The 16,718-nt window shown below is 39.3% G+C and overlaps 1 protein-coding gene across 1 annotated transcript in view; it reads right to left on the bottom strand.

Moving 5' to 3' along the window:
* RGS7BP (regulator of G protein signaling 7 binding protein) overlaps positions 1 to 16,490 on the bottom strand; it is a 119,688-nt gene extending 103,198 nt beyond the window's left edge. Inside the window, exons 1-2 of the mRNA XM_063456918.1 lie at positions 15,756 to 16,490; positions 13,612 to 13,778 (exon numbers count right to left, since the gene is read on the bottom strand). Of these exons, the coding sequence (XP_063312988.1) occupies positions 13,612 to 13,778; positions 15,756 to 15,908 (320 nt within the window). The 5' untranslated portion in view covers positions 15,909 to 16,490. The remainder of the gene's footprint in view (positions 1 to 13,611; positions 13,779 to 15,755) is intronic.
* Between the last annotated feature and the right edge of the window lie 228 nt (positions 16,491 to 16,718).

Here is a 16,718-nt window from a genome sequence, read left to right as displayed (position 1 = left end):
TTGATGAGTTCACTGGAGGAGGGTGAGGCTACTGTTAAGACTAGAAGTCTATTTCAGTGCCAGAATAAAGGTAAGTTTAATGCCAATATTAATTATTTTCTAAAAAAAAAAAAAAAAAAAAAAAAACAAGAGAGGCCTATCAAGCTGATCTTATAAAAGAACACATCTATTTTTTTTTATTTTATTATTATTATTACAGTGTTCCTATGACTGAATGATGAAAACCTTTCATAAAACTATTCAAGTATGTCTTAAAACTTAGCAGCATGCCCATTACCCTAACTAGACACATAGGCCTCGATTTTATATTGTTAAATAATCTTAATGATTTTGATTTAATATAACCTATTGGGCACTATGGAGAATATCCCACCCCCTCAATTTGCAATATATCCTGCAAAATAAAAAAATTACTCACCTTGAATTCACCACTGGATGAAGCTCTCTTCTGTGCACCGGCTGATGTCACAGGGGTTGTGCTCATAGAGAACCCTAAGTTTGGATCATTTTGCCGGCTCAGAGCACATGCATGCAATCCATGGCAAGGGGAGAGGGAAGTTTTTGCTTGTTTAAAAAAAATTACAACAGAAGTTGTAGTAACCCTTCAAAAGTAGCCTTGACTGTTATTTTCATATAATCTTTTACATGTCAGTTACACAGAGAAGACAAAGAAGTTTATTCACAAACTGATGTCCTGAGGTCCTCAAGTACAGCTGTAATACCTTCTTTTCCATTACCATAAACCCAAGATACAAACGGATTCTGTTGATGGAGACATACTGTTGCCTATGTGGTTTTACTAACTGATTTAGTGAACAGTATAGGAAAGCATGGGTCAACATTGCATCATTTTAGAGCAAACCATTAACCAGCATTTTCTTCATTGTTACATGTGAGTGACATCTTCAAGGTTGCATCTCAGCTAGAGGAAAGGCTATGGGGTGCAGTGGCACATTTAACTCAGAGTATACTTCAGTTCGTAGCATCTGAAACCATGGTCTAGACTCGAAGCTCTTTATATTGCCACCATGAATTGAATGATCGATGGACTGGGTCTACGTCATCTAAAAGGCTGAAATTCCTATCTAAAAATCTGTGATTTAGACACTGTTCACTTATCACTTATGCTTGAAGTGGGTTCGTAAACGTTGTTTTTTTTGTAAGTCTTGTATTTGAGCGAATAAGTGATTGTTTCGGAAAGACATCAACATCACTGGCCATCAGACAAGTGTGTGACGTTAGAATCAAACCTTAATTTTTACTAACTTATAATACTCAACAGAGGCAGTAAAAGAACAGTGGACTTAAAAAAAAACAACAACAAAAAAAAAACATTTTTCAGTGCCCGTACAAAACCGAGCGCAAACAAATAGAATAAATATAAATGTGAAGATTATCAAATAGTATTTGGTTACAGTTTTGTCTGTAAGCCATATGCACTACTACTATGTTGGTGACATTGGCTGGAAACATGCATGTTCTCACAATGAATTACAGCCCTCTTTACCCAAAATAAACACAATATTTAGCTAGAGTTAAATAACCTTAAATTATATATTAATATAATATTTTAGTAATATATTTTTTACCTAGTGGTTTGGTTAATTGAATGTGTATATTTTATTATTTACCTACTAACTTAAGAACCTTGTCAAGCTTACATTGAGCCTATTTATCTAACCATGACTTAATCTATGCATTTTTAAAATTCTAAATATATTCAAATTTTGTTTCCTTGGATACACGTTAACAGAGAATCTTATACAAAACTGTCTGTTTCTCTTTATCCAACATAATCTAGGGGATAATGGTATAACTGTCCTTTTCTATAGACTAAAAATATGTTGCTATAACCCTTTTTTAGGATATTTTTATTAATATCTCGGTACTAGGTTTCCAGTGCATATAGTTGAAACAAATAGGCAGCTCAATCACCCAAACCAGAATCTCTCTGTTCTGGTTTAATAGAAGATACATATAATAGGAGGAGGGTGTAGCACCTTGGTATATTCTCAGGGGTAAATAAGTTCTTAAAAGTAGTTGAATATGTAAAGTAAAATATAGTGTAGTATGCTCTGAACAAGTAGATATAGAAAATGAGAAAATGCACTTACAGATTTTAGGGCTTAAGTAGCTCTATTGTGATGCACTTGGGAGGAATGATACCCACCTAGGGATAGCTGGTTTCCTCTGTTCTTCAGAAATGCTTCACAGATAAGCAATTGGTTGGTTCATTCTCCATGGCCCAGAGTGCATGCACACAAGCCGAGTAGGGGAGGGATGGAGGGAGGACTAAGAGGGAAGAAGGTGATTTAAAATTGAGGAATATGGAGGGAAGAAAAATAGGGAGGGCACTAAATTGGAAAGGAGAGAGGGAGGGGGCATTGAAGTTACCCCTTGCAGACATAGTTCCAGTGCTGCCTGCAAGGGTAGAAGCTCACTATGCCTGTCACCAGCGCACTGTCCATGCTGGAAGATTTCTCCCAATTGATGAGAAACTCCAGGTGGGACAGCAGATCTATCACCCATTCGAGGTGTCGGAGAGAGTGACTTTATTGTGAATCATGACCAGGTTGTCATCCAAATTGTCAAGCACTCACTGGATCTGGCACTCACCTCCTCCAGCTTCCCCTTGATCTTGCTGCATCAGCGGTGGTTTACTCTAGTTGCACCTGCTGACATGGAGAATGGGAAGGTACTGTGCCAAGGCTGCGTCCAGGCGTTCGGTTTGAACGGACGTTCGCGCACAGTGATCAAACTAGTTGCACGCGTGCCGGACCCAACAACTTTTAAAGAGGAAAGAGTGGTTACTTAAAGGAAAAGTAGAGAGGAAGCAGATAGGACACCTAAGGAGAACCATTGTCTCCTATTTAAACCTGTTCATACCTGAAACCTTTGTATTCTGTGCTCCTTACTAAGTCGCTTCTTGGCTCCTATCCTGATTATCCGTAGCCTGAACTTTGGCTTGTCTCCCATTTACGAACCTGTACCACCTGACCTGACCTATTGCCTGCATGTCATCACTGCTGCCTTATCTTTATCGATACTTCACTTTGGACTTCTCTCAGTGGCTTACTGCATGCTAGGCTCTATGTACTAAATTGTGACACAGATAAATAATCATTCGCACACCTTGACTGCACAATCAAGCTTCAAGTGGGCATGTAGAAGTTTGGTGAAGCACCAAGGCGATGATGAGAGTCCAAAGGGAAGATATATGAAATTCCACAGCTGAACCAGCTGTAATGCCAGGAAGGGTGCCTCCCATGAGAGACTGACAGGTCCCCTAATATTAGAGGTTACAAAGACAAAGGAGAGTCACCATCAGTAAAGTAACAGGTGCCTAGCTCCCTAGGGAAAGGTAGGGAAATGGACATCCTTGGACTGGGCATGATTAGCACATTAAAAAGACTTAGAATTAAATAAAATAAAAAAAATATATATATATATATATATATATGTATATATATATATATAAAATATTATGGGAGGCACAGTTTCAATCCACTCAAAGTACCCAAGGAAAAATTGTACCAAAAAGGGATGAATGCCATGTAAAAAGAGGCGAGAGAGTCTAAAATCCCACAAAGCCCCAGTACAGGAATGAAAAGGTTATGGGAAGACAAAACCCACGAGGCGAGCTTACCAGGGTCCAGAGCAGGGAAAACACGCAGCAATTGCAGGAAGCAGATATGAGCAGAAGGGCAGGCGGCACGAGGCTGACGTCTGGCAAAACAGGGGAAGCAGCCAGGGCCACAAGCACAAATCACACGCAACACCACGAGAAACATGGTATCAGGTCCGGTGAAGATGCGCTGACCAAACAGGCCCGAACCACCAATGTGCTCCCACAACTAAATAGGAAAGAGAGACAGCGCAAGTGCAGGTCGCCACACAGGAGTGGCAAATAGAAGCAAGAGAGGCAGGAAAAACCCTGACTCTAAGATCTGAGGAGAAAAAGAGAAGCATCCAAAGAAATCCAAATAACACAGACAAAACGCACTAAAGACATAGTTTAACACATATACTTATCTTGACTGTGGAGCAAGTGAAAAGAAAAACAATACAATGGAATCACTCACATGTAATGGAGCCTGGAAAATAAGGCTCCCTTATTTTCATATGCACTATATGTTGTACTCTGTTTGTTTTTATTTTTCATATACTGCTATTCTGACTCCCCATTAGACCACATTTGAAAGAGGTTAAGACAGCCCTCTTATTATAGTGCTCCATTATTTTTATGAGTTGTTTAATTTATAATATATCCGAAAAAGTCTATGATACAATATCAGAAAAAGTGCTATGGGTTGAAAATAAGATATGGCATTAATGAATACATTCAAATTAAGAAACATATTTTAAAATAAAGAATTGATAGGGTAAACCTAAAAAGAAATAGATCTACACATACTATTGTAATTTTTTTCGTTGACTAGAGAATTTACTGCAGAAACCACTTTCTAAAAGCGATGAGACATAGCGGTAAGATATCCAGAGACATTTTACAAAAATATCAGAACAAGTGCGTATTAGAGCTGCCTTTAATGTAATGTTCCTGTCCCATACAAACTACCTATCTGTAATTTAGCATTGTGTATATTGTTATTGTCAATTTTACTAATTATTGTCTTCAAGTTATTGATATGAACTTGAAGAAGGAGCAACGCTGACAGTAACGATAACACAAACTGTACAGCAATATAGGTGTATTATTTATTTTTGCTACAAGCTGTGTTATAAATATATTGTTCACTCACTTTGGCAGCCCCACTCCCCTGTGAGCTATTGATTTTGTGAAGTTACTTTGTTTGGGGCAATGTCTGTCTGTTGTTGATGTAGCAACAGTCTAGGAATAAATCCAGATTGAATGCTGAAGTGTTTTACGTAATATGTTGATTTCATATTAAGTGCAAAAGTGCCATGTGTGATTGCCAGAATAACAGCCTGTGGCTTCTGCCAATTGTTAGATTCAATACATTTTGAATAACATTTTTGCATTATTCAGGAAGACTCACAAAGTGCCAGAAAATCAGTTTGTCACATGCTACTTGTGCTTTTATTAATGCTAATAGGATAACAAGAAATGTGCAACTTTTCAATAGAAGATAGAAGGCTAGTGTTATTAAAGGCCCTTTCTAAGCACCACAATCACAACAGATCATTTTAGTGGTTATATAAGAGGGTTGTATAAGGCATGCAACTTATGCAACTGGACACATTCAACTAGACAACAATGATAGGCTAGCTGGGCAAACATTCCCCCAGTCCTCATACATCATAATGTCAGCAACTTAATTAGGAAGACAATCCAATTAAAAGCCTATTACTCTGGAACTAGAAAAGCTAAAATTTCTGGGGAAATTGTGTTAAGTGTTCTTGCCTCCACCAGTAGTCTACAACTGGAGTGGGCGGAGTAACTGGGTGGAGTTGCTTGAGTAACTGTTGTGTGGTTGAAGTGGCTGGAGTAACTGTGGAAAGGTTGGACTGGGCAGAGTAACTTTATAGAGTGGGCAGAGTAACTGTGTGTGTTTGGAGTGAGTAAAGATAGTAAACATTACACTAACCAATTGATTGATCAAATTTAAAAAGTGCACATGGCAAGCTGGATAGAGTGAGAAATGCATTTCAACTTTTATTTATTTATATAGCACATTTAATTTCAACGTTGTTGCCCAAAGTGCTTCACAGTTACATTAAAACATACATTTATAAAAACATTAGCAGGTGTACAAAAGGCCCTGTCTATGACATCACTTGCTGCTCCAGACTGGCACAGGTCAGAGTACTTTGGCGGTTGCCATTTTCAAACGGTCGTATTTTAAAAACTATAAATCCTACCGCGAAGAGCTTTATATTGTGAGAATCACAATACCCAGACCTAAATTTTGATGCATAGTATGTCTCTGAAATATTAACAATAAAGGCACAGTCGCAGTTAAGAAATTGCCCTTCAAATTTAAGCTGGCTAGAGTGGAGTTTCAATGAATGTCAAGGGACGGCATAAGTTGCAAACAAATGGTCCTATTGTGAAAACTATCAGGACTATGGCTTAGCCATGGACATTTTTAGTGGCAGCAGGGATAGCTGAACGTTTTGATATACGATTTGTGTAGCAGGGCTTGAAAATGAGGGAGTGGTAACAGTTTAGAAATCATGTCCTGATTTTTCAGCTTTTGCCAGCTCCCACTCTAGTTTTGAACATTTTGCCATTCATTCCTACGGGACCAATTTCGCCACAAGAACGACGATATTCTGTGAACCATTCGGCGAAACGTTCCACAAAGTAATAGCACACCAATCGGGAACAATCCGCACGTTTCATTATATTACTGTCTATGTAGTGTAAAAACTGTGGGAGGAGTTAGGGTGGTAAATTTGGCTTTAATACGAATAATAATATATATGTGAGATAACATTAAGTGGTCTTGCTATGCAAGAACACTTAATAAAGTATAAACAAGAAGACTTGCCTTTTTTCTAGGGATTTTTACATTATGGTTGAATATAGTGTTTAACAACCATATACATGGGACAGATGTCTTTATTTATTTTATTTTGTATATATTTAAATCTTCCTTTAATGATATAATATATGGTTTATCCAAAGTTACTCTTACTGACCTAATGATATAAGCAATAAATATGGTCACCAGTATACTTCTGGCATATAACAAGATATTATGAATACATGGACCTCTTCCAGGAGCACCCATGACAATGACATCATGAAAATGCCAGTGGGAAATAGTGTAAAAGTTAAATTGAGTCCCAAAGCCATATTGGGCTATGTATGAGAAAAGAACTGTTTTGTACCTATGTTACAAACTCAAGAATTCACACTTGTTTTATAAGACGTATCTAGGTCTTATGCTCAGCACCAGACACTGCTCCCCATCAATTAACAGAGATGTGAGGTTATAAAGAGGTTAGACCAGAGTTGGTAACCTTGGTATTTCATGATTGTAAACTACAATTACAAAATATAATGTAATGCTAGGTTGGTATCACTGGAAATATAGCTCACACACAGCTATAGTGTCAATGTTACTGTTTTACAATGGACTACACCTACTTTGATTGAAACTTAGCAATGTTTCCAGTCTACATGCATGATCAACCCTGCCCTTGCACATATTACTGTTGTCTGGCTGCTTGATCTCTGTTTCCTGCCCCAGCTCTGTTTATTAAACATTCCTAATTACCAGTTTCCTGACCATGGCGTGTATTTCTGACAAACTTGCTTCTTGTATCCCTGACTGTCTTTTTTTATTCCTCACTTGTTCCTTTACTACATTCTAAGTATTCTTATATTAAGTTACCGTAGCTCATACATTCATAACTGAATACTTGCTTTGTCTGTTTTTTTCTCTCTACTTGTTCCCGAGATGTACGGTTACAATGCCACATCATTTATATTGTATAAGTTATTCTACATCTCACACAGTTTGATGTGTTAAAGAACTATAGCAGAATATTTTAGTAATTGTATTGATTTTTAATTCAGAAATTCTGTATCTTCTAAAATGGTCCTTCTGCATAAAGTAATAATAATTATCAGAAGAATGCTTTAATGAATATATATTAACTTGTGTAACAGGCATATTTACTTGTGTAAATACATCATCTTATTTTTACTAACACTTATCTAGAAATGCCTATTTTTTTTGGTTTAAAAAAACTCTATAAGGCCGATACCACTGGTAAGTAAATGGCTTAATATTAAGGTATATGGTTACAAAACGAAAAATCCTAAAACTGTGAAGAATGCAAAAAGAAGATACCCATCATGCCACTCATAGCCATATACAGAACACAATTATCCTACTCCCAAGCTAGGAAGATAAGTCCCAGGTAGAAAACACTATCCCCGTCATCCCAAACAGTCGACTCTACAAGCCTCGGGCCTCAGCAAGAGCCTGCATGTGGTGCCCACCGATCCGGCTACTCCTGGCACCCAGCTCGGTATCTCGGATGGGAGCAGCTCATAGGTGTAGCGGTACTTACCTTATCCGGGGGCCAGCAGAGGTCCTCTATTCCCGCGCACGGTCCTGCACGAGCCGCGTGCGGCTTGTTCAATGTTTTGACGAAGGCGGGCACTGACCGCGAGATGCGGTCACGTGTCCCGCCTAGCTCTAAGAGCGTGCCGCACGTCTCGGGCGCGCTCTTAAAGGGACAGTGGGAGCTGATATTTAAAACGGTCTCCCATTGGCCCCTGCATCCCACATTCCCCATACACTCACCTTTTGGGGGTGTGGATATGACAGGGGCCAATCAAATTAAATACTAGGGTATTTATACTTACCTCTCCCTTAACTCCCTGCCCTATCGTGGTTTCTGATTCAGTTCTCTTTATCACTTGTATCGTTCAGTTGTGTTTTTTCGTGCTTGACCTTGGCTTTGTATTTGACTCCGTTTTTCTCTTTATCCCTGTTTTGTCTTGTTTCCCGGCTTACTGATTCCTGTGTACCAGTCCTTGGCTAGTTCTTGTTTTCGCTGTCTCTTTGTTCCCTTGACCTCGGCTCGTTCCTGACTCTGTCATTTCTCTGTTATACGTCGAGTCCGGCCATTCTAAGGTCCGGTAAGACGTATCTGCTTTATATTGTCAATTGTTGGACTAAATCTTGTGTGTTGGGGTAAACTACCGTGACAATAGGTCGTATCAGCTGCAGATGCTCCAAGGCTGTGGGTTGTACATTAGGGGGTCCTCCCTTTATGGCTCCTGGCCCAAGTATGTGGCAATGGTTGCTTTACATTGTTGGGTCTGGAATAGGTGAAATGGTCTTAGAGTATTCTGAAATTTCCCATAACGTGGAGACCCAAAAAGTGAGATCTTTGCTTGGGCTGGACTCTCTGGGTCTGGGTCTAGTCCATGTAACAAGCGTTGCTGCTGTCGGCGGGTTAATTTCAACCTGAAGTTGGCAAACAGTTTTTCCAGCCATGCCAAAGCATTATATGGTAGACATTTGGATTCGAAGGAGCCATTTTGGAAAGGCCTGTACTCCAGTCAGCGTGTCGCTCAGATGTTGAGAGATCCAGAGTGGTACCAGCAGTGGTTGGAAAAGTCAAGGGAATTCAGCCGGGATAACCCTCACTGCTACAGTGGTACCAGCAGTGGCTAGAAAAGTCAATTGAACTGGGATAAACCTCATTGGCAGGGAGGGTATGGGGTTATGTGCTGCATTCTATGGCTATAGCGGTAATGTGTGTGGAGAGATCAGCTACTTCACCCACATTTGCAACAAGGTAGGCCTCCAGATTGCCCCTTAAGGAATCTACCCCAAATACTCGAAAACATCTTGAACAAAGAGCTTGAAGGGGGATAGGGGGACTAGTATTAGTGAGCCTTGTTTTGGGTAAGAAGTTAAAAAAAAAAAGGGATTTTTTGCACAGAGCTCTTTTCACGACTGATCAACCCCTAACTCTTTTGAATCATTTTAAGGGCATTACTATTAGAACATTCAGTATATAAAAATCAATAAAAATAACTCAAATGGCCTGCAGATACATTTTTATAAAACAACAATATTGGTGTCTGGTAATAAATATTCCCAAACTACCAGCAAAATGCAAACTAATTAGTCTGAATATAGCTATTACATTACATACAACATTTATGGCATTGAAACCATGCTATATAGTAGCATCTGAGGTAAAAATCCTCTTATCTCGCGATACTCTGTCACATCCTATACTGAACCTTAACTCTTACAAACCCTTTTTATAAACCTTACTTCCATGCCTAAATGTAACACAATGAAATCCCTACCTCCCATCATCTTGCACCCAACATTTAACATGATGTAGACTGCACCTATCAACACTATCACAGACAAAAAGTGCAAAACATGTGGAACCTTTCAGACTACCTCACACATTAATATCTGCAAATTCTAAGCGTTACTTTTTTCATCAGTAATATAAATTATGCCGAGATTGTACAGTACCGAAATGAGACCATTTTATACTCCATTTCTGAAATCTCCCATGAAATACATTTGCGGTCAATCTTGCCCCATTACCATCTTCAGTTTCCCAGTCCTTTTAATACTGTAACTCTCGCCCTTACAGCCATCATTCTGGTAAGAGGAATACAGAACAGTTGGGAAGAGCAGTAGTTTTGTAAATCAATTCTATGTATACAGAGTTGTTTGGGTTCAGTTGGCAGAAGTTCTCATGTTTCTCAATACACATAGGCCTCCATTTAATATTGTTGGATAAGCTTTCCAAAATGATTTAATATTTTTGGATAGACGTTTACAATTATTTTTACACCATATCATAATATCAAAGCATATACTATATATATATATTACAAATATTTCATAATTTTAAAAGTTTATCCAAAAATAGGAAATAATTTAAAAAATGTATCCAAAAAATATTAAAGCAAGGCCATAGTGTTAACTGTGTTAAGATATAAACTATTCACACTTAAAGAAATCAAAAGGCTGATGGTTACTTTTTTGAAGAGAGCAGGTTTAAGGACTGCTATTTCTATTACATTCCCCAGAAAAAAAAGAAATAACCTTTATTATACTGTTTTTTGGAGAACTGATAGTAAATCTGCACAGAGGGTGATATATCAACTTAACATGCTTGTGTTCATTATGCAGTTGAAATAATAAATTGAGAGATCCATTAGACTTTACTTCAGCACCTTGGCACATCAGCCTACAGTTGTTATAGGACATCTTGCTCTGACAAATGCACAGCAATGGCCTGAATTTCTATATGGCAAATGAGATAACTGTGTAAAGTACAGGCATAGCTTGCTAATGCAGCGGGTTAGGTTCCAGACTACTGCCATTAAGGAAGTACAGCTGTAAAGTGAATCACAGGCTTTTTTATTTGCTAGTACATATAAATGTCTTAAAACTTGCTTACACTATTATACGCTATATGTATAGGGAACAATAGCGCTTGAATTAAAACCAAATAAACCGATATTGAAGTAAAAATCATGAATAAAAAAATGCATAATGAACAGAAGCATGTTAAGTTGATATATCACCCTTTGGCTTCCAAATGACAAATCTCTGCTTATGTTGGGTGCAGTGCCACCCATTCTTAGCACTTTTTACTCTGGACTGCCCCATAGTAAACCTGAAAAATTAGGAACACAGTTTAAAAGAGCTCAATGTGTCTCTCATTATATATAGTTACTATTACTTACTTTTTCCACTGTATGTGGTGTGTAATAATCATATTTATCTCTTCTATTTCCCAAACGATAAAGACATTCTATTACACTTGACACTTTTGTTGATTCTATTAACTCTAGTAAACATGGGTTCACTTCGGGGAGACCATGCGAAACTAATCTAATTGATTTTTTTGATTGGGAAACTAAGATAATAGATCAGGGTGGTGCGGTAGACATTGCTTACCTAGATTTCAGTAAGGCCTTTGACACTGTTGCACATAGAAGGCTTATCAATAAACTGCAGTGATCTGTACTTGAACCCAGTGGTGTATCCTGGTTTTGTGCTGCCCTAGGCAGCACAAAACTCAGGCACCCCCCCCCCCGCGCGCCACCCCCACCCAACCTTTACCCCGTCCCGCATTCTAAATACACACACACACATTCACTGACAGATACGCATACACTAACTAACAGAAACACACACACACTAACAGACACACACTAACAGACACACACTAACAGACACACTCTAACAGACACACTCTAACAGACACACACTAACAGACACACACTCACTCACTAGCAGACACAAACTAGCAGACACACACACTCACTAACATACACACACACTAACAGACACACACAGTCAGACACACACAGTCAGACACACACACTAACAGACACACTAACAGACACACTAACAGACACACACACACTCACTAACAGACACACACACACTAACAGACACACACACACACACACTAACAGACACACACACACACACACTCACTCAGACACACACTCACTAACAGACACACACTCACTAACAGACACACACACACTCACACTCACTAACAGACACTCACACTCACTCACATTAACACTTTTCTTTTTTTTTCACTTTAACCCCCCCAGCCTCCTTACCTTTGGGAATGCTGGGGGGGGGGGGCTCATCTGGTGGTCCAGTGGCTGCTGGGCGGGCGGCGAGGGAGCACTTCCTCTGAGCTGTCTGTTCAGCTCCCTCGCGCGCCGCACAGTGAGGCTGGGAGCCGGAGCCGGAATATGACGTATTATTCCGGCTCCCAGCCTCACTATGCGGCGCGCGAGGGAGCTGAGCAGACAGCTCAGGGGGAGTGCTCCTTCGCCGCCCGCCCAGCAGCGCCACCCGACCGCCCAGCAGCAGCCCAGCATGTCTGTTAGCCGCAAGGCTAACAAGACATTTGCCTTGGGCATTTGGGGGGCGGCTTTTTTTGCCGCCCCCTGGAAAATGCCGCCCAAGGCAAATGCCTTGTTTGCCTCGCGGCTAATACGCCCCTGCTTGAACCCATTCTCTTTAATATTATTATTAGTGATATTGCAGAAGGTCTTGATGGTAAATTATGTATTTTTGCTGATGATACAAAGATTTGCAACAGGGTAGATGTTCCAGAAGGGATAAGCCAAATGGCAAATGATTTAGGTAAACTAGAAAAATGGTCAGAGCTGTGGCAACTAACATTTAATGTGGATAAGTGCAAGATAATTTATCTTGGGAGTAAAAAACCCAAGAGCAGAGTACAGAATATTTGATAGAGTCCTAACCTCAACATTTGAGGAAAGGGATTTAGGAGTAGTTATTTCAGACAATGTAATAGAGCAGCAGGAAATGCTAGCAGAATGCTTGGTTGTATAGGGAGAGAGGTATTAGCAGTAGAAAGAGAGAAGTGCTCATGCCATTGTACAGAACACTGGTGAGACCTCACATGCGTGGGATAGGCATAAGGCTATCCTAACTATAAGATAAGGCCAGGGACTAATGAAAATATTAAAAAAATTGGGCAGACTAGATGGGCTGAATGTTTCTTATCTGCCGTCACATTCTATGTTTCTATTTTATTTGGTTTATTTACATACTAAATGTTTTTTTGGTTAGCCTTGCATGTGTGCATAAGCTCAGATGAGGCCAACTTGTACATAGGTGAATCTCCAGTCACAAATCTGTAGACCAGTGGCTCCCAGTAATTAAGGTATGACAACAGTTCGGAAATTTTACGTTACAATTCTAGTCAAATGAGGATTTTAAAAAACACTAGCTGTTGATGTACCATGATGACTGGGCTCGGAACCACTATTACAGACCATGGTGAGGTATCAAGGAGTGAGTTTTAGAGCTCACTAACTCAATAAGCTTTTCAATGTTAAGAATTGTAAAAAAAAAAATTCAAAAGAATGCATTACATAACCCCCTAGCATGGAAAAGATGGAAATCTTGCAAACCCTTGTCCGATTAGGTATTATTTCTGAGCACAAAGTCCAATATTAGAAGACATATGGATGAAACAATGCAAAATAACTGCAGCCTTCAGCTTACACATAGAAAAAGCCTTGTGTCCTTGCAAAGACCTCTGAGGCAGGCTCAGACAAAGACACACCGAACATAAGGAATTAGCAGCTTGTTTATGAATTATGGAAACATTATATCCTACCCGGAGATTGCTGAGAGTTTTTGGTGCGCCTGGAGTGCCATCTCACAGCCTTTGGTTCGGGTTTTGTGCATTTCTGCCCTCAGGGAGGGACAACTTACTGATACGTCCCCAATGGAAATGACTAACTCGCGATACAAAGCCACCTGGGTGTTGAAATCCTGGACAAGCTGAAAGATACATTGTCACTATCAGAAAATGTCATGCCTTAAATACCATTTCCAGTTTATACATTACTAGCAGAATCATTCTTCTACATCGTTTTTAATGATTAGTTGACATTTCTTTAAGACCTCTAAGGATATGTACACATCATTTTACATCACGCATGGATAAATCATTTCAACACAGGAATTATATTGTCGTGTACCTTTTCCGTTTGTGTACATCCATTTGGCACTTTGTTGTGTTAACTGTTTAGTAAATATCAAGGGTGGGGTAGCATTGGGATAAAATCAATACTTTGCTCACCATTTTGCTCTAAAGTCAAATCACATATAAAATCCTTCAACACCCCGTATTATTGTACAGATTAGAATACATAAATGCATTATATGTCATCAAGTGTATTTTCTTCTTTAGTATAAATAATACCAGGAATGATTTTGAACTCACAAGTGTGGGAGCATGTGAGGACAACTGCCTCGCCATATTCTTTAAACAAAAAACATCAACTGGTATATGTGACAAGTATACCAAAAATGAACTTAAGAAATAACTAAAAGCTTTAGTTAGATGAGCTTAGATTTCATTTTCTTCTGAATTTCTTTGTTCCATAAAGAACCCATCAATTCACCTACAACTGCCCCCCAAAACAGACAGACAGAGCATAAAGGTATAATGAAGGGGTCTGGAAGAATCTTTAGATTTCAAAACAGAGGAACATTAACCCGTTCAGTGCAGGACAAAAAATGTAAAGCATCACACTTGATAACACCATTATTTGTGAGCATTAAAACAATGACTGTTTGATTCAAACACAGGATTAGAACACAGCAAGAAATATATATAACTTATACCAGTAGAATAATTTGGCTATTTTTACATTGTTGCAATTATGATGGATCTCTTAACTGTTAGTTTACTTGTGCATAAAAAAAAAATCATCAGATCAAGCACTATACTAAGCAATATTCATTTACAATGGTCCAGTAACATTTTGTATATAGCAATCATATAATTTAGGGTAGATAAAAACCACTTAAACTAGAAGATAAAAGAAAACATTTTACATTTACACCTTGATGTTTGTAGAAAAGTATCACTGTACATAATTAGATGATCAGTGCAATTAATGTTTACTCTTATTTTTCCAGTATGTTCCATTAGGAAACAAAAAAGGTACAGCATTTAACAATTTAGTTACTAGGGACAAATATGCCCCTGAGAGGAACTGAGATGATCTCTTTTACTATTTCAAAGAAGGGGATCCACATACAGCTCACAGGTAATTCATAATTTATGACAATATAGTATCCCCTATGGCTGCTAGTAGTCCAGACATCCACTAGCAAATAGTGTAACAGGCATTTCAGAAGAGATACTTTAATGCAGTATCTTGCAAATACCATGTGCATTCCAATGCATTTATTGTCACTCTGCAATTTGAAATCATTAGTAAAATCATCACTTATTACCATCTAGGCAAATTACACTGAAATATAAAGGGGGTGTGCCTTGCAAATACAGCATGCATGGATGAAAATAAAACCTTTCAGGCAATTTGCTGTTAGTAGCCTGATGGAGCTGCCTAGAGATTGCCTTACACTGCATCCCTGACACAGCATCTAGCAGGTTAACCTGCAGGGGCACCCATTGATAAGCAGCTCACCCAAAACACAGCTCATTGCAACGCTGTGCTGCAGCCATCCTAATCTGGACATGGGTGTCATCTCCAATGGGTACTGCAGTTTTAAAAATAGTGCAACTGCACGTGATCTGAATAGACAAGAGACAAGCCAGTGGCTATGGGGGTGGGTGGGAGCGGCACTAACGCAAAAAAAAAAAAAAAAAAAAAAAATGACAAAAAAATGTAAATATATATATATATATAAAAACAAAAACAAAAAAAACATATATATTTATATAGCATAATGCATTTTCTTTTTATTCCTGTATTTGCTTTGCTTTTTTTTTTTGTTACCCACCATTTTGCAGTGCTCCAGGGTTCTCTGAGATTTGAGGGGGCTCTCTGAGCTCCCCCTACGGTCAAAGTCTCCAGGGAGAGATTTGTTGGCTATTTGGAAGTGGGGTCCCTGTGACCTGGGGCGGTTCTTGCGCCCATTCGGTGCAGAACTCATGCATACACATCCACCAAGCAAAGCCAAGGCGAGATGAGAGGTGGAGGGAGCTAGCCACAGTACTGAACTCCAAGGGCCAAGGAGAGCCACCTTAATGCTTTCCAAACTGGCAAGCTTGGCTCTAAAGGGTCTGATCTGGGAGCAGCAGGTAAGCTTCAGCAAGGAGAGATGGGCAGGAGACTGCTGTGTCTTGCTGCATTATAGCTCCAAAGGCAAGGAAGCAGTGAGAAATGGGAGGTGAGCTTCACACTGACATGGAGTGTTCCCAGGAAGAAATATCCCAGTGCTGACACAAAGAGCCTTCCTTTTCTCAGGATCGCTGGTGAGGCAGAAAAAGCACAAGCAGAACTCCCAGTGAAGAGTTGCCATCCAGAATAGGATTCAGATCACTCACAAATCCCTCTGGATAAGTCTGGTCTCCATGATGATTAGCCAGGGCAGAGTTTATTACCACACCTCCCTCTGGGGAATAAATCTCATCTATGATCTGATTGCTGATGGACTAGTCTCACCCAGGTTTCCTCTTTCAGATCCTCTGGAAATGCTTGGTGGGACTGGCAGGAGAGGTTGGGAATCTGGCAGCCTGACGTTGTAAGCAGCACAGCCCCTTGATAGGACGGGAATACTAATGTGATCTATCAATCCACCCCCCTACTGCTTATATACTTATCCAATCGAATGCTCAAGAACATCAATTGTAATATTACTTCACAGCGTTCTATTAATAGAAACCCAAAGTGTCTGTAGAGTGCTATACATTGTCACACACTGATGTAAGAAGCGTTCTCCCTGTACAGCCATGTGTCATCC

Source organism: Pelobates fuscus, chromosome 5 (assembly GCF_036172605.1).
Source record: "Pelobates fuscus isolate aPelFus1 chromosome 5, aPelFus1.pri, whole genome shotgun sequence".
Taxonomy (NCBI): Eukaryota; Metazoa; Chordata; class Amphibia; order Anura; family Pelobatidae; genus Pelobates; species Pelobates fuscus.
The sequence above is the reverse complement of the archived record's forward strand: the minus strand, read 5'-3'. Positions and strand labels throughout refer to the sequence as shown.